The sequence below is a fragment of the Mugil cephalus genome, chromosome 12, assembly GCF_022458985.1.
Source record: "Mugil cephalus isolate CIBA_MC_2020 chromosome 12, CIBA_Mcephalus_1.1, whole genome shotgun sequence".
NCBI classification, from domain to species: domain Eukaryota; kingdom Metazoa; phylum Chordata; class Actinopteri; order Mugiliformes; family Mugilidae; genus Mugil; species Mugil cephalus.
The window spans coordinates 5,622,110-5,640,556 of NC_061781.1; the positions used below are offsets into that span (position 1 = coordinate 5,622,110).

General features: G+C 44.1%; 1 protein-coding gene across 1 annotated transcript in view; it reads right to left on the reverse strand.

The window, feature by feature from the left end:
* tmeff2a (transmembrane protein with EGF-like and two follistatin-like domains 2a) overlaps positions 1–18,447 on the reverse strand; it is a 110,193-nt gene that overhangs the window by 21,953 nt on the left and 69,793 nt on the right. The window contains exon 5 of the mRNA XM_047601102.1: positions 795–891. Within this exon, the coding sequence (XP_047457058.1) occupies positions 795–891 (97 nt within the window). The remainder of the gene's footprint in view (positions 1–794; positions 892–18,447) is intronic.

An 18,447-nucleotide genomic window follows, 5' to 3' on the forward strand; every position in this document is an offset into this window, starting at 1 on the left:
GGTTATTGCACACCGGGGTACATTATCTTTCCATTACATCAAGCAGTTTGATAGAGTCATACTCTCAGGGCACTTCTAATTTCCAGCGGTGCGTCTGGGATCTCTTAGAAGCGCTGCCTTGCTTTTGCTGATGCCGGCCGTTGGTGTTCCTCACCGAGTAAGCAGCGCCGGTTCATTTACGCGTCGTTCATGCTGTTCAAAGCAAACACACCAATATTGGTGCTGGTTCACCAGTTGAGCCACCATCTAATTGGGTTCTGTGCACGCACATGTTTTTATGCACCCCCTCCCCCGAGGATGTTTTTACCGCTGCTTCCTTTGCTAATGCACGTGGGCGAGCCGAAAACCCATTACCAGCATCTGTCTCATCTGTAATAAATGGTTAAATCTATGACAAACGTTATTTCATCACTGAACTAGTTTTTCTTGTGTGAGTCAAAGTCATTTTTGGCCTGACATTGCAGAGTCCTGTAAGGATAGTAATTGGATTTCCAGAATGAGTGAAAATCTCCTTTCTCTCCTGGCCCTGCTCTAGTAATTGAGGTTAAATGAAATGGTCAGCCATGCACTAAACCTCAGTGGGTGTTCGGCAGTGGGTGGGCGCAGGATAAAGAAGAGCTGTAATTTGAATTCTTTGTGTTCAAACAAACTTACAAAATAACACATATGGGAGGATTTTTTTTTGCATGTTTTTTTTTTTTTTTTTAAATGTGTTAGAAGAAGGTGAGATTTGGTCGGACGAATAATGGCATGTCGGAGCATTCGGTGGGTGCGTTTAAAGTGCGGAGACTAACCAAACATCCTCTGCGTCCACGTCGCACTCTGCCCCGAACTGGCAGATGTCACAGGTGGACGTCTCCTTCTGCCCGGTCTCGGCCGAGCCCTCTCCACCTGAAAGTGACAGAAAGAGACAGAAGGAAAAACGCATGAGGCCCGTTTCACCCATGGCTGGTTTGTAAATGGTTGCGTAAAATCCAGCAGGTTCATAAGAAAAGCCCGCCTCCAGAACCCCGCGTCTCACGAAGCAATGTGACCGTGAGAACTCGGACAACTTAAGTGCATTTACATTCTGCCGTATCCCGCCATAATCCCACCCGAGCTATCTCCTGCATCCATCCACTCTCACCCCCTTTCTCCACCTCCTTCTACTCCCTCGCCCGACTCTCATCTATCACTCTCAAATCCCCGCTGATCTTTTCCGAGTCCCTCTTTTATTTCGCCGCGCTGATTTTCTCACACTGTGAGTGCGACGGCTCCTTGGCGGCGGTGTGGGCACCGGCGTCAGGCTTATTGCGGCTTAGGGACCCCACCGGTGCATATCACGCCTCATGAGCGGCCGAGGGGGAGAAGGAAGGGAGGGAAAAAAAAAAAAAGAAGAAAAAAGAAAAAGAAGAAGCAATCTGGCCAATCTCAAATTGCATTCTCCTGCCACAGAGGACTCCTCCAGGCTCTGCACGCTTTCTCTCTTCTTCTCCTTCCCCCCTCGGCCCGCCTCTCCATTAGACAAGCTCTATTTTTAAACTTACCAGGGCTCATGAGGACAACTTTAGAAAAGAAGACAAAGAGGTGGAACTTGGCATGATTTCCCCATGTCATATCTTTAATCTCCTCTCCACACACATGCATAGTCACCCACATTGCCTCCACCGCCCATCGCTCCCCTGTGTCGCGTCTTTCATTTCCCTCCTGAAACTTTTGTTATTTCTTGTGATCCCTTGCGACACGCTGGATTGAACTGGAGGGGGCTCTGCTAGAGAGGTTTAACCTGATTTTCCACACAAGGTCTTAAGTTGGATTTTACTCTCGTCGTAAGGTCAAAGTCAGTGGAGTTTACCGCTCTTTCCTCGCGACTGTTTCGGTTAGCACGAGGCGCGCCTCGTCCATAACTCTCGGCTCAGATCTTCTTTGCTGCTGGGTCAGATTATCTCAACAGATTCATTTGTCCCTTTTTGCTCGTGTCTGAAACTACAACGCAGCCCACAGGAGTTGAAAAGGTCCTTAGCAGAGAATGTTAAGATCCTCTCCTGAGTTTTTTTTTTTTTTTTTTTTCCCAGATAAGTCTGAGGCTGCAGGTGTTAGACGGCAGCCGTGATTTGGAGGCAGGCCGTCCTCTGAATGCTGAACATTTGCAAAGATGTACATTCTGTATTCACAGTTTTACCTTCAGGGCACAGGACCGGCAGGACTACGACGTGTGAAGCTGCTTTGGCGCGCGGCCAGGCGGTGGAGGGCGAATGCTAAATCACATCAGCGCGCGTTTAAAAAATCTTTACAGCAATATTCCTGAATAGATTAGAATCTAATCTATTTTAAAGGGTCGCTGGAGCCAAGTTCGGCCCCAAAATGGGTAAAAATGTAATGTCATTACTGAAAGTCATATGAGGAATTTAGTACACAAGTCTTTTTTTTTGTTCGTAACACAATGCATGACATAAGTTTTGTTATTCTCTAGTTAAACTCGACTTATAATGTCTAATTTCTATTATTAGACGTCTTACGTGAGACTTCTTATGGATGAAGTTTACCCAATATAAGAAAGAAACTAAACCAGCAAGGCTGCATTGTTAGGGACTCTCTTTCTTTACTTTTCATTTCATAATAATGAAAACTACTCTAAACACTATGAAGTCTGGAGAATTTAGCCCCCCACACCCACTGAGGCGATTCTAGAGTCTGTTGGGACCTACTGGAATCATCTAGCAGCTTTCAGTTTACTATTTAGTATCATTATGAATTGTAATTATCTGCTTCACTTATCACTACCTTTGCTTTCTTATCTCCTCTTCCTCGTTCGTTTTCACTCCTTTTTTCTGTCCCAAAGGATTATTTCATACTTGTCATACTTAAGTAATTTAAAGAGTGATGCGCATGGCACAGAACGGGAAAGAGTGTGCAGAGCTGCATCACCTGAGGGCACTGTTTGAAAACTTAGCGCATGCCACTGCTGTAGTTTGAAGTTTGTCGGCCCTCGGGGGCCCCTTGCTGGCCCAAAGAGGGAGAAAACAAGCTAAGTGATCTCACTGTCACTGGGGGCTGACTCACAGGTTGTCTTTGTGCTGTTCTATAGTTCTTTAAACTAAGATTTCTGGACTTGTTTTTTTGACTTCAGGCAGTAGGACAGCTTAAGTTGTAAGTTGAATAAACTAAAACAAATATTTGCAGCCATGTTGTACAAGAACTAATAATAAATATACAGAACAACCACATAGACATCAAGACTATAAGGCAATTCTGTCTCATAATCTAGATTCTTCAAAGTGGTCACTGTTTGATCCACGATGAGAACTTTTTGGAGGTCGTTCCCTGGATATTGTTCTCAGTTAACAGCCTTGTCAAACCAGATGGATAAATGCTCAGGCCCAGAAATAGAAGCACAGCAGATCAGCTGAAATCGGGATGAGTTTTGGGTTTGTCAGTCGTATCTTTGTGAGACGCGGGGAAGGTGAATTTGAATATCGGGATGTGGCGGCTTTACACTCCACAGAATTCCACCGTGCCACCCCACGCCACTAAGCTTAGTGGGGACAGACACACCGAACATAAACTCAGATGAGAAGCCTGGCATGAATCAGATTACAGCATGAACACCGATCAGTCGTAACATTATAACCACTGACAGGAGAAGTAAATATCATTGACCATCTTGTGACAATTCAATGTTCTGCAAACAAGGGAAACTTTTGAACCTGTCTTTCATGTGGATGTTACTTAGACATGTACCACCCACCTAGACCAGACGAGGCACCCCCACCCCATAACAAAGACACTGACACAGCCTGACACAGAAACCTGATTGGTGCATGGAGTTGTCGGATTGTGAATTGTTGTCATCAAAATAACAGGCTGATACTTAAAGCTGATTTTTCTTGCTACATCAATTCAAATGTGTCATTTAATAGTGTCGATGTCGTAGACTAGGAGGAATAATGAAACCTCTTGCCTCTTGTAGGAGTGTACACTGGCTGAAACAGAGCCCTGAAATAAGCCACTGAGGTGTTCAGCTGTAGTTGATACTGTTTTAGAGAGGTGTCGATTCAGCCTTGTGATCTCTCTGGATGCTGCTGTCTGTGCTCCTGTTCAGCCGTGCTGCCTCAGATAGAGGGAACTTTCTGTGATTTAGTCTATCATCAATATAAACAGGGCGGTTGCTTTCAACTATTACACTTTCTTACAACAAAACTTTTATCCTCTGTCATTCGTCAAGGTCCAAACGCTACTGCAGCTCAATGGTATGTTTCATGTGACCATCCTTTCCTTTTTAAATGCCTTCTAACCTCTATACCATCCAGCTTTGTAAGCAGGCTGCACATGTGTAAGGTTCACACTTTCCTCCTCCAGAGGAATTCATGCAACATACTAGCTGAACACACAGAGACTGTAAAAACCTGCAACGTTTCCCCTCAAAACTCATTAACGCGGGAAATTCTTGCAAATCCATGTCAAGTCTATCTCATAGTTCCACGGGCCGTCATCTGTGTTGTTGTCAAGTGTTCACCGGCGCATGACAGTTCAATTATGTGGACACGTCCCCGATCAGAGTTTAGAGTACTGTCTGAGCTTGGACTGCGGCGTATGAAATTAGCCACTCGTGACTTTTTGACCACTGACGTAAATGTCATTTTTTTTTTTTTCTTACTTCCACCTGTCGTGTGTGTGTTGCGGTGTGTGAAATCCTCCCTCACACACATGCACCACCACCAACTCTCAGTTCTCTCAGGCATCGGGGCCAGCCAGCTCCTCGGGCCTCTCAGCACTCTGTCAAATGATCGGCTCCGCATAAAGGCTTGTGGGCAGGCAAGCATGTAAGCTCTCCCACGACTCTACTCTCCCACAGTTGTACACAGGAAGGGGGAAAGGGAGACGGGGAGGGCCGTGCACGTTCCTCAATTTCTTTCCCATGTGCGCGTGCATGCCAAATGCCAGCATCGTCTCCGCACTGCAGCCAGTGCATCGCGCCCATTCACAGGTAAACTGTGTGCTAAACACGACAAAGCGGTGTGCCCCCCCCCCCCCCCCCCCCCCCTCAAATCCCTGATAGAGTCTCCCGTGGCACACTAACACACCATCTCCCCTGTTTCTATGTCTGCTAATCCCTGGAATCAGGAGACACGGCTGGGTAATGACTGAAATGATTAGCCCCTCTACTGCTCCCACAATCACCCCCCGCCAGCTCCTACATCACCCGGTATCGATCCGCGCCTGGACCAAAGCGGTCGACCGGTCTCCTTCACAAGCACGGCCCTGGCCTCACCTTTATCTCTGACAAATCCCGTCTTCCCTCTGTTTTTTTTGCTTCGCTCGGTAGCAGCGTAAGTTTGGGGAGTTTAGGGGAGTGAAGAAGAAGAAGAAGAAGAAAAGAGCGAGAGAGCATGTGAAATTCGGGATTAAGTTACTTGGCAGAAAAGAAGAGATTATAGTGGAATGGTGAGTTAAAGGGGAGATAAGCAGGATAAGAGCTCAAATGACGGAGGAGTGGAGAAGGGCTATGGACCTTCATCTGGGGTTAAAGACCACCTTTAATCCCCGCGCTGGTGTCTGCAGCCTGCTCACGCACTCGCACAAATTCACACAGAGCGCGACGGCATTCGAACCAGTGGCTCCGCCGTTCAGAGGGCTGAACGCGAGAGAGCTCGCCCGACTGCAGCAGCTGACTGAGGCGCTAACCGAGAGCAGGAGCTGGACGTTTGACTCGGCCAACTCGCGAGACGGAACCTGTGCGCGGCAAACAAACTGGAAAAACAGTTTTGTGAGGATTTTGCAAATAACTACAGGGAAGTGATTCAACGTTGTGCACCTCTAAGGTTTGGCAAAAATGCAACTTAATGGGCGTATGGTGATAGGAGATGTGTTATAAACAGATCTGATGGTGAACGCAATTAAGCAGATTTCCACTATTTGCTCATTCACCCCCAACAGCAAATGAATCGACGGTACAGATGCCAGATCCAGCTGTCAGCTAGCCACCAACTGAGCAGAGAGCTTGGTTGTGTGTGTGTGTGTTTCACTGACTGCACCGACACCGATTGATCTCCAATAACTTTTCCTTCAGTCCACTCTCATTTTTTATTTTTTTTTGCAGGCATCAGCGAAATTGGGGTCATAAAGCATGGGCAAAAACACGACACAAACACATTCGCAGTTCAATTCTATTCAAACCATTTCACCGCAAAATGGAAATATGTTTAAATCTGTTTGGGTTTGTCGTGCAAGAGTACCCCCTCCAGAATTAACTTTGCATGCTGCCTGAACACACTAGTCATTTTGTTTCTCATCAGTTCTCTGATGCGTGCGTAACGGGAGGAAGGCTGGAATGGAGCTACCCGATGGACAGCCTTTTAGGGCACGATAAGATAAGATGAGATAATCCTTTATTTATCCCGCAGTGGGGAAATTTGCAGCGTTGCAGTGGAGCACGGTTTAAAGGACGGCGCGCATAAGAGATGAAAAGGTAAACGTGAAATAAATCCACCCAGCGTGGGTGAAGGAGTCGGCCGCTGAAGGCGCTGCCCGTGAAGGGGGTGGGACTGGTTTTCCATCGGGGATGACAGGTTTGCCACCATCCTCCAATCGCCCACCACCTCCACAGGCTCGAGACGGCGGCCAGGAACGACAACGCTGCTTTGGAATGGAGAAAATTAAAAAAAGAAAAAGAAACGCGGACAAAGAACGGGCCTGAAAACTGTCAGTGCAAGAAGGGCACTGGTGAAGGGGCCGTAACGAGTCCTCTGAGTGATTGAGTGAGCTGCAAGGCTCCGAGGCTGGGGTGGGGGATGCTGATGGCGCCGCTGGGGAGGGAAAAAAAAAAAAAAAAAAAACTCCCTTGACATCTAGGCCAGTATTTGGCAGAGGGCTGAGCTGGAGAGGGTCCTTTCGTCTGAATATACTGATCTCAGCAGGCCGGATAACGGTGGTCACCGCGTGACTGTAATGGATTAGAACAACCACCTCAGTCTCAATCTGATTCAGACTCCATGCGACCTGACGAGGCTCGAGTCCTTTTCCAGAAAGGAATGGAGGACAAACTGCAGTGACCAGATGTGGCAAGCAGATAAAGAACTATTGATGCTGCCCAAAGGCGATAGCTGCTGTCAAACGTGCATGTACTAACTATTGACTCGAGTGGAGTGAATGAATCTATCTGGCTGTGGACACCAGTGAGTAACCGTGATGATGTTTGTCTTTTCTACGTGAGCGTACAATGCGTTGTACTGTTTGTGCGAGGACACAACCGCTTCCCTGTTCTTTACATAGATCCATCAGCGAAACAAAAAGCAGTTTAAGAAAGAATAGAGACACAGGATCATTCTTTTGAGAAACAAGAGACCATTTTCGTTTGGGCGAACACACACACACCGACACGCACGCACAAGGACACGCACCCAAACAAAGAAGGGAGATTTAGGGCACTCCGGTGCGCGGCTATCGTGCGGATGATGAATGGAGCCCACACACCCCTGGAAAACAGAGCAGGACCACTCCGACCTTGCTCGCAAACACACTGGGGAGAGGCGCGAAGGAGCGGAGAGGGATGAGACGGGGCGCGGGGCTGATATATCCTACATACGGCTGCGTGCGGTTTCGCTGAAACAGATACGGCGTCAAAAGCCCCACACGGTTCACCACCGCTACTGAATCACCTTTCAGAGGGTTTCCACTTGGGGTCCTCTTAAAGATTTATTCAAACTCCCCGGGGCGTTAGGCTAATTTGTCTGGCTAATATGGAAAAGTGTGCTGGTCTCGTGCTGCATTGCATAATTCAACGTGTGCACGCCGTACACTGATAAGGATGTTACACTCAATCAAAAGGAGTTAATTATTTGAAAAAAGGGCTAATTGATTGCAGATTAATGCATATAGAAAGTTTTTATATAGTACAACATGGCGGTGACTCATTACTCCCTCAGGATGAACATTATAATGTTCATACGGAGGCATGGTTGTGGTTATGTTGCTCCACATAAATATATTCGGCTTAGTCAGAGTCACAAAAGCCTCCGCAAAAAGCAAAACATTCAGTCTTTCCAATTAAAACAATCTCATTTCGCTTCCATTCAAGCCCTTCAATGCAAATGGAAATCTGTTCACATCTGTCTGTATTCGTGTTTTTTTTTTTTTTTTTGTGTAAGGCGAACCCCTCCAGAATTAACTCTGCACACGGGCATGTTTTCAGAAAGAAGGCTGAAATGGAGCCGCTCAACAGACAACCTTTTGCTGTGGAGCCCTGCTTCGGAATAAAATAACTACAAACATGCTGAAGAATCTCAGGTAACACACTACAAGAAAATAAAAATAAAAGAAACGCACGAATGAATTTGCCTGAAAATGTGGCGCTGAGAGAAAAGGCGCTAGTGAAGGGGCTGTAAGTTGAATCAGCACTCTGTCAGGCTGAACATTACAGCATTCATGAGGGTGCGGGGTTGTTACGTTAGGCTGCATTAGTTTTAGCTGTGTGTATCTGATAAACTACTCTCATATAAATATACTATGCTGGGTTGCGTCGAGTCTCGTAAACAGAACGGAAAATAAACGCACCAACGCCAGCAAAGCAAAAATTATTCCTATTGGCAGGTGTGATGAATCTTACCGACGGCTGCTTTCTTCCCGTAAACGGACATGTGATCCATGAAAGGTGATACAGGAAGCAATGAACATGAGCCAAGCAGCTGATAATGGCCTGGGATGATGATACAGAATCTATCCTACAGTCACACTGTATCAGCATCACGGCGTGGCCGTCGCACACAGTTTGAACTCCGACTCATCTAAGATATAATCTCTCAGTTGTGTGGGGAGCTCCATTAAAATAAGGCCGCGCTGACAATTAAACCATGAGAGCCATCAATCAAAATGACATTATCAACAGGCCGCTGCCCCGAGTGGCCGATCCGACAGGGTGAGCAGGGCCAGGGAACAGAAGACGGCCAAATAATCCATAAACATAATGGACATCAATATTGAAAAGATGACAGATGAGACTGCCGACAGAGGCCAGGATTCAATTTCTATTCTTTCTTTCTCTCTCTTCTTTTGCTGCAGGAGACCATATCGCTTTTCACAAAGTCATTTGTCAGCCATAAGACCAACGAGGAGAACCAAGCTCCTCCAACATGTAAGCCAAGGGCGGTTGTTCCAGTGACGCAAATGACAAAATCAGTCAGGCCCGGGACAATAACGTCTACGAATAAATAACGACGTTATCCAAATGCTTGGGGAACGCAAGTCGCACATGGCATGTAACATATTTACTTCTGATTCTATTTCTTGTAGATTTGTAAATATGCAAATCTTTTTTTCTCTTGCATTTCATTAATTTTATTATTTGATTGTATACATTATTTATTTATTTATTTACTTTTAAACTAACAAATTACCCATATTTTTTGTGTGTTTCCAAGAGTATTATTTTTTTTTCCTTTTTCTTTTTTTTTTTTATGTGCAACTGAGCAACTGTGACCAAGCAATTTCCCTTGTGGATCAATAAAGTTTATCTAAGTCTAAGTCTATCAAGTCATGTTTTCAGAGGTGGAAAATGAAGACATAAGAGTTTAAATTCTTTTACTCTCTAATGGAAATAAAAGGTATGCAATAAACTTCACTGAAGGTGTGGTCTGGCAACAATTAGCTTTCATATCATTTAAATAACATATTTACTTTCAGTCACCTATTAATCCATAGTACAAGCTTCTTCATACTTTAGCATCAAATAACTTACTAAAACAAAGCTGCCACCTGAACGTGCATCAACTTTATATTAACGACTTAAAGTGACTGACGTTATCCTATACTGCAGCCAGCCACCAGGGGGAGCTCTACTTGCTTTGGCTTTACTTTTGAGGAGCTGTTCCATGTCCATCTTTGTACAGACTATGGAACAAACTGACCTCTCATTCAGTAAAGACCGATCGTTAACATTCCTGTTTATCCTCAACAGGCAAAAAACACACGCAGCAACGAAGGCGCGACATGTGTTTTATCACAAAAAAAAAAAAAAAAAAAAACGCTGCTTTGTCTCAGAAAGACTCGGATAGGGTGGATTTCATGCTGGCTGGCTCCTGTGTCTTTACACGATCCAATTAGAAATGACAGCCATCATTTGTAACTGAAGAGATGATTGACACTCATGGACGTGATCCCAGACGTTTGTGAGGAGATGGAAAATGACTTGTGATATAACATTACTGTGAGGACTCGACGGGCTCGGCGAAGGACCAAAGCTCTAAGTGTTTGGCACTCAAGACCTGCTTCCGGAGTTCTGACTCTTTGCGTCTGCAAACCACTTCGTTTCTGATGCAATAAACCCAAATATTTCAGCAAACAGCCATCTGTCAATAAGCGACAAAGTGGTCAGCCAACAGCCTGGATCCTTTGGGGATGACTGATTGCGTTGTTTGTTGTTGTGGTTGTATTGATTGTCACTCAAAAAGTTTTTAATTCTCTCATCTTTTTACTCAAGCTGAGACTCGGTGTGAGGCCGGACTAATTTGAAAGTAATTCAGCGGAACTTTCACGGAGTAAATTCAGCAGAAAAATTGAACGTCTCCAAGGGACCGAATGAGCGCCTGACAGCAGCTAATGCGTTCTTTCGCACAGTAGCCCAACCAACTTTGAAGAAGTTGGTGAAAATGTAGTGATTTAATTTCAAAGGTATCAGCTGCCTAGGCAGGTAAACCACGCAGCCACGTTTGTTCCTTAGCGTTGAGAGGACGGGAGCAGGCAATTAAAACAACAGGGGATGTGCGAAGATAGATGACTACCGTGGCAAATGTTTGTCGCCTCAATAAATGCGGGTATAAATTCCCCCGTGGCGTGCGCCCAAATCAAGCCATGAGGTGCTATTCCAATTCAAACCTGACACGCAGTGACCTCTGCTTCAAATCCAACAAGAGCAGGGGGCAACTTCAGCCAGGTACAACTATCATCATCGGTGACTGTGCAGCTGTAACGTAATCCACAAACAAGGTCCCCAACTGGGTCAGAGCCTTTCTGAATGGATTAAAAGGAGGAATTATGGCTCTAAAACTTCATCTTTTCCCGCTTTGAGAGGATTAGACTTGGCATTCTGTTCTCCCCTCGCCCCGCGCTCCACTGACTGTCACTTGCAGTGTCTGCAGTCAACCGCATCTCAGTGCTTTCGGTTTGCTCCAAACAAAATAAATAGATAAATAAATAAATAAATAAAATAAAACTTCAGGAAAAGTGATCTACAAAGAGCGCCGGTTATTTCTTCTATAACCTGTGTTTATTTCTTTTTAGCATATGAAACAGATTTAATTTTAACTCCAAAATGTGGATATGAATATTTAAAAAAAAAAAGACACCTTTGATACTCTGGTTGTGGCTTTGCTGAAAAAAAATAATGCCGACACAAAACGCAGCAGACGTTTAGTTTTTAAAGAGAACAAAACGAAGGCAGATGTCCTGTGCTGACTGGACTACAGAAGGACACACACACACAGAAAAGGGCAGACTGAGGCGTACACCAGTAAACGTCCATCGACGGTCACTTGACTGAGCCATGCCACCCTCCTGATTTCTACCATATTCCGTTCATCAGTGCGACCTCTGGGTTTGCTTCTTCATATAGCCCCTGGATTAGTCACGAGGCTTTACATGTGGAGCATACCATAAAGATTAGAATTCATGAAGTAATGGAACTCGGGATAAAAAGCTTTTCACAGGGACAGTGGAATTGGCTTTTATGTCTTTTCCCTCTATATCTGCAATGGTTTCAACAGAGCTCTATTACTATTATTATTATTATTATTATTTTCATTTGTGCAGCCCCTTCCTGTGTCGTGTCCCAGGCGAGGTTCTCGTTTTAATCCGGAAATACACTGAATTAGCCTAAAGCAAGTCACATTGGACACAGGGAGGAGACAGTACAGGCTATTCCTCTCTAAAGAGGACACCAATCTATTTTAAGTCTGATTTTACTAATGCATCATGACAAAGCCACAGCTCTGGCCCACAGCACTCACTGTCTAATAAGCTGTAAAAAGATTTCATTTTCATTTTTTATTTTTTAAATCAACCACACTAAATCACTCTGGCCGTTCTTTCTGCTTAATTTCAAGTTCATCGCATTTCGTACAAATGTGGCGTCCAAACACCACCAAGACAAAAGTGAAAGTGATCTGCGTTATTAGGCCAACGTTTTATTGTTTTTTTTCTCTTTGTCTTTGCCTATCTTTCCTTTACTCCATTACTTTATCATTTGTCCTCGTAGACACGGCGCGCAAGGATTTTAAATTTCCTATCCATATCTCGCATCAGCATGTTCGTTTCAGAATTCAATTAAGTTCCCTCTCTGCTCGCACCAGCAGCTGGGCCTCTCTAACCTTGGCATATTTACTCTCCGAGCCCCGGCACAAAGTGGAGAATATACAGGAATGAGCTGGCAGCGAGGAACGAACGCCGTCCCTCTCGCTGTCTCTCTATCTTTTTCTAGCCGCTCTTGTGGAAAATTGCGATACACTGTTGTTTGCGGAGTGGTCCTTGTGTTCTTATGGAAAAAAATGTGGCGTCCACGGGCCACAATGAGCCCACTTGGACCTACGCTACAGTGTGGAACCTCAGAGACAATCTGTAGCACTGTGAATTCACAGGAGCAACTATTTTCCAACATAGAGGTAAAATGAATAAGTTACTGTAAAAGTGTTACAGGAACGCCTGCAGGGGCAAATTTAGCGACGACACTAAAATACATGTGAGCTCTCTTGGCTTGGCAGGAAAAAAATAGAAAATCTAACACGACAACTCAGGGAGATGTTGATCAAGCGCAGTCGGTGCACCGAGAGGTGGTCAGCTCAGGCGTGTTGTTAGGTAAAAACACCTGTGGCTTGCGTGCATTAATAACAGCAAATGGGATGACAGATGTTTTCTCGACACGTCAACTCACATGCAGGCAGCCTTCGCATGACAACCCATGACACTGGCGTGAGAATTCATACTCACGGAACGCTTCGTACGTCAGGTGTAACTCATTAGAGAGCGCCACTGCTAGGCAACCGCAGCTTCCTACAAGTCACCGAGGCTAACAGTTCACACAGGTAATGAGCGCATAACTCGATATACGAGAAACGCTTATAAAGAAAACATACGGCCCTCTGCGATGTCATCAGTTTCTCCGCACACATTCTAAAATAAGGAAAACAACTCCATATAACTCAATAACCATATCACATCCACCTCGCTCCTCTAACGCGTCAGTGAACCCTGCCCTCTATTCAGCCACGAGTGGCTGTTCAAATGCTGCTTTTAAAACAGAACTGGAGAACTCGTGGTTGTGACACGGGGAGGTAGCGCTCATAAAAAGGTTGGCGCTCAAACGGTAACATCAGCTCTAATGGTGTGTTCAAACAGAGCACCATTTGAAAGATCGGATAGATATGCATTAAAAAAATCCTCAGGGTTTTTTTTTATTTTAAATAATGGCACTTCCTACATTCTCTCGTTAGAATTCTCGTTGACGCGAGACAGGTTTTGTGAATTTCGCGAGATCGCACGACGAAATTATTCCACGTATGGGGCAGGCAGATCTAAAGCACGACAGGAGCTGAGAGAACACTGAGAGCACCGTCAGGCCCAAAAACTCTTCTATGGACCGACACCAGAGAAGAACTGTAAAATATTGTGGACCAATGACAACCATATTCATAAATGTTAAAGAAAGGCAACTGCACTTATCGTAAAATTCCCTGAAGATGTTTCACCACTCATCCAAGCAGCTTCTTCAATTCTAAAGGACAGTGGAGACATCTGTGGGTGTAGCCCACCAGAAACTTGCTTGATTCAGATGATTTACAGTTCTACTCCTCAAAAGTGAAGCCAAAGCCAGTAGAGCTCCCCCTGGTGACTGGCTGCAGAATAGGTCATAAGCTCCACCTCCTTCAAGTTAGTGGATGGGACTTGGGCTAAAATAAAACACTAAAATATGAGTCAAATAATTATTTTCAAGGACGGTTTCTGTCATTTTAGGTAATTATATAATAATATAATGTGTTAAAGTGTCAAATGTTTGGATATGTTTTGTTTTGGTTAGTTATTTGATGCTATAGAAACAGGATGTGACATAATGGTGACTACCAAAGAGTTTCTGTATCTCTGGGTACATAGCATCATTTTGGCCAATGCAAGGAAATGTGGAAACATTGTCCATAATTATATACAGTTTATGGTTCACACTGTGTTGTCACGTCAACATCTTTTGGAAGAATGCAAATACAATTTTGTTTTACTTATATTCAAATGACAGAGATTTTTGTCATCAGGTAGCGCTGCTGCTGTCATTTTCACAAGCTGGAGCCTCCGACTTCCTGGCTAAGTGACAGCGGAAAGGTAAATGTGACGCCCTTATCTGAAACTTGAGTCGGACCCATATCCGTGTCCTGGCACTCAGCTGGCAACACACCAGGCTGCTCTCCTTGCAAGACATGAGCCCACATGGCAAAGCAACAAGACACCAGCTGAATAACGACACATTGTGTAAGCTAATGCTGGTTTGATCACCATAGTAATTACATGCTGTGTCACTTGTACTTATTTCTGAAAGCTAGCCTTGGTGCAGCAACACAAGCGGCCATTTTCGGTTGTTGATTAGCTAACAGTAGCAACGGTACATGATAAACAGTCAGCTTTGTATATAGTGGCTTTTAACTATGATCTTGCGGCAGAGATGACTGCTTTTAGACGTCTTTCCGGCACTCAGTGCAGTTTTCTGGATGTTTTATGCCTTTCATGAAATACTTGCCATAGACTCCAAAAATAATTATATGACTCATGTTAAAAAAGCAGTAAAATGGCTCTGTAAACTGCCTACGTATATCCCTCAGGCGGGAAGAAAAGAATATGAGAGAAACCACACAAAATGACAGGGAGGGAAATGGAAATCAAATGTGTGCTTTTATTTTGTATGAATATCACAGCTGAAAACGAACAGGGCTGAGATGATAGTAATCATTATGATTGAATGAATCGTACCACAGTTATTATAACTGGGCTATAGTGTTAGAGTTAACATCGTGAGCTAAGCATTAATCCCACTGCAGGTTGAATAGAACTTGTGAATGTGAATGTCTGCATCTGTAAAGCAACACGTATAGGGGCATGGATAGAACTCAACCCCAAGACTCCTTGGAGGAAAATAAATAAATAAGAAAAACATTAGTATCCAGTCTGGAAATTAATTTAAATCATATACAGATAATTATTTAGTATAATCCAAATAAATTATACTATATATAAATTATATAAATTTATTCCGCTCTGGAGAGGACGAACTGAATGCAGCTCCATAAGCCACTTGATAAAACATTTACTTGTCCTCGTTGATTGTACAAAATAAATAAATTAACACATGTATAAGTAAATAAATCCACCTCGTCCGATATCCACTCAACAAATAGAAACAGACTCTGTAAAAAGCCCGTGTTTAATAGCTGCTATGTTAATGACATCTCTGACATTTTTACTGGCATCTACTCAGCTAATAACTCAAACATAAAAATAAAAAAAGCTCATGTAGGAAGCTGCCACTATAAGTTTTGCACACAATATTTCACTGTTTTTTTAAAGGCTCATTTGCATTAAATTACGAAAAACTGTAAAAAACCTCTATTCAGTCACTGGCATTATAATATTAATTTGATGTATGTCCCTGAGAAATTAAAACACATATTCAGCAGACCTTGACTGAGACGGAAAACATCTATAGTTTGACTTTGGAGCCCAGAGCTGCAACATTTTGGCTTGAGAACTTGGGAAATATTTGTATTGCATGATGGCTCTGACACACTGTCAGAAAGGTCCTTTGCTTGACAGGAACAAGCAGATAATCACATCTCCAGTGATGCTATTCTAAGCAAGTCATATGACAGTCATGTAGAAATGAAAGGCCCCTTCCAAAAAAAAAATAAAAAAAAAAATGCCCAAAACAAATGTGCCACTGTTGGGGCATTAAAAGTTGGATGGATGAGACTGTGAGGATAAGCATTCCTTTGGAGATGGAGGGAAATACTGATGCTGAATGTAGACTCGACTGAATAAAACAGAATTAAATCTATGTTTGTCGATGATATTAACCACAGAGGTGCGCTGCAATCAGAACCCTACGGGCGGCTGAGAGTAATTTCTGAAAAAAGACTGTAAAATTGTACTGAAATATCAGTCGCACTGAATGCTTGCTAGCTTTCAAATCTCCTCAGACTGCAGATGGTTGGGTTTTTAGGTTCGCTGTTCTCCGACAACATGTGCTTCATTGACCTGATCGGATGAAGTTAGTCAGCGATAGACAGTGATAGACTGATAGTCCCGAACCCATCACGTACCCGGCCCTTTATGAACAACTTCCCACGTCTTTCTGTGTAACTAACCATCTGGAGCTCACTGTCCGAAACACCAGTTATTTCCACCATGTTATCTCGTGCAGCCATTTTCGTTACATTTTGTAACATTTGTATATACTGGAGCTCACCTTAGCTTTACAGAATGTTTTAATATCTCGCAGCTAAATCTTTTGCTTTCTCTGCCTTCATTTTTACTGGTTTACTTAGTAACTGTTGTCCATGAGATATGTATAGTAAAGGCCATGCACACGACCTGTCCAGCAGCAGACAATTTTAGCCATTGCCAGGTAACCGAGTGGAGCAAGAGCCCAATATTTCACTCAGGAACACAGCTCCAAGTTGACGAGCAGTCGACCTTTTGTCAAATGGATATAACTACTGTACAACGTCAAATTAGAAAAAAGGCAGAAAAAACAGTTGATACATAAGTTTGCCATATTAGGATTAAAAAATACAAATATGGAGGACCGACACTGGCAAAATCAACCTATTGTAATAATTTGACATTATTATGAATTTTGATGAAGAATAAACTTTGGATGACATCCGCTTTACTTGGTTAACATTGGCATGCGTGCTATTATTACAGCATAAACCAAAATGCAAATACTGACAGGTAAATTATTTTTGGCAGCGGCGGCCATATGCACCCACACAAACACCTCCGAGCGCGCATGCCGCTGACATTCTCCATCTAGTGACCCATCCTGCCTCGGGCAAAGACAGACACTGGTGATTTTGGCATAGCGGCGTCCCTTCTGTCCCGTCACCTGCTTGCTCCATTATGCAGCAGTGACAGATAATCTCAGGAAATGTCAGCTTTCAGCCCGCAACTACTCTGTGGCGATCTTACCGATGTCAGCTGGCTGCCCGCTGAGCCCCGCCGCGCCACGTCTAATCTCGCCCCCGGCCTGTGGGGCCAATCTCGCGCCGCCGCCGAATGTTGGAGTGGAGCCTTGGACAGCCGGATGGCGGGTGAGTGGTGGCAGGGTTCGGTCTCAGGGGCGGGGGAGGAAGAGCTAATGGCTAATCTTGTGCGCACAAGACCACCACGGAGGCCTGGCCAGGGCTAAAGAGAGCGATACAGGGAATAGAGAACTGGGAACCAGATCAGGTGAGAGCTGGAGCTAAATGGAGGAAGAGCCGAGTCTGTCTGTCGCATCTTGAAAGTAGTCGTCTTAGCCATGATTCTTTCCTTAACAAACAGTATCCACTGGGTATCCAAGCTCAGATTTGCAATCAGTCTGACACTGGCAGTGTGAACCAGTGCCTTACTCAAACCTGGGACACACAATAGACCCACACAAAGAGCTAATCAGATCCACTATCAGAGAGAAACACCTTCAACGCCTTTCACTATGTTCACCACGGAAAAACTGCGGCAGAATTGATGGTATTTCTACGCTGCCTTCAGCCACAGAAAATAACAACACAGTGCAATCGACGTTGTACGCCACATTCAGACAAACATGTAATTGTTCCAAGTTCCTAAAGAATATTTTACCTTGACAAACACAGACTGAAATAAGCTATATTTGATTCATTATCTTCTGTTCTCTAGCTGTTCCTTCAACGAGTTCAGTTTAGTCCTTGACTGCACTTCATAGAACACTACATTGCTCTTTGACTGACTGAGTCGTCCATCAGCAAACTACACAAGAACAATGTGCTTTAATTATCCCACAGAAAAAACACAATAGTGCTAAAAGCAAACTGTGGGCTTTTATGAACCTTCCGTAGAGCTTGCGCTGATGTGTTTTATTGTAACAGGGGTTAATCACAGTGTGAGAGGTTGACGGAAGTAGTTCTAGGAGAGATGGAAATGTGCTAATTGTGGCTTTACGGAAAGAGTATTCAACACTTCCTCTCTGTGTGCCCTTCCCCTACTTTCTAACACCCTGAAGAGATTCAAAGATGAAGAAGCCAGTGCTAATGTGTCGCAGTGTGCAGCGTGAACCATTGTTTGCTAACCTGTCTGTTATGCGATGGCGATGGAAGCAAACCCTGAAATACGATTGCAAAAACAACAATGTGACATAAGATGTGCGAAGCTCACTGACAAGTGTGTGTGCGTGTGTGTGTGTGTATTATGAAAAGCTTCCTG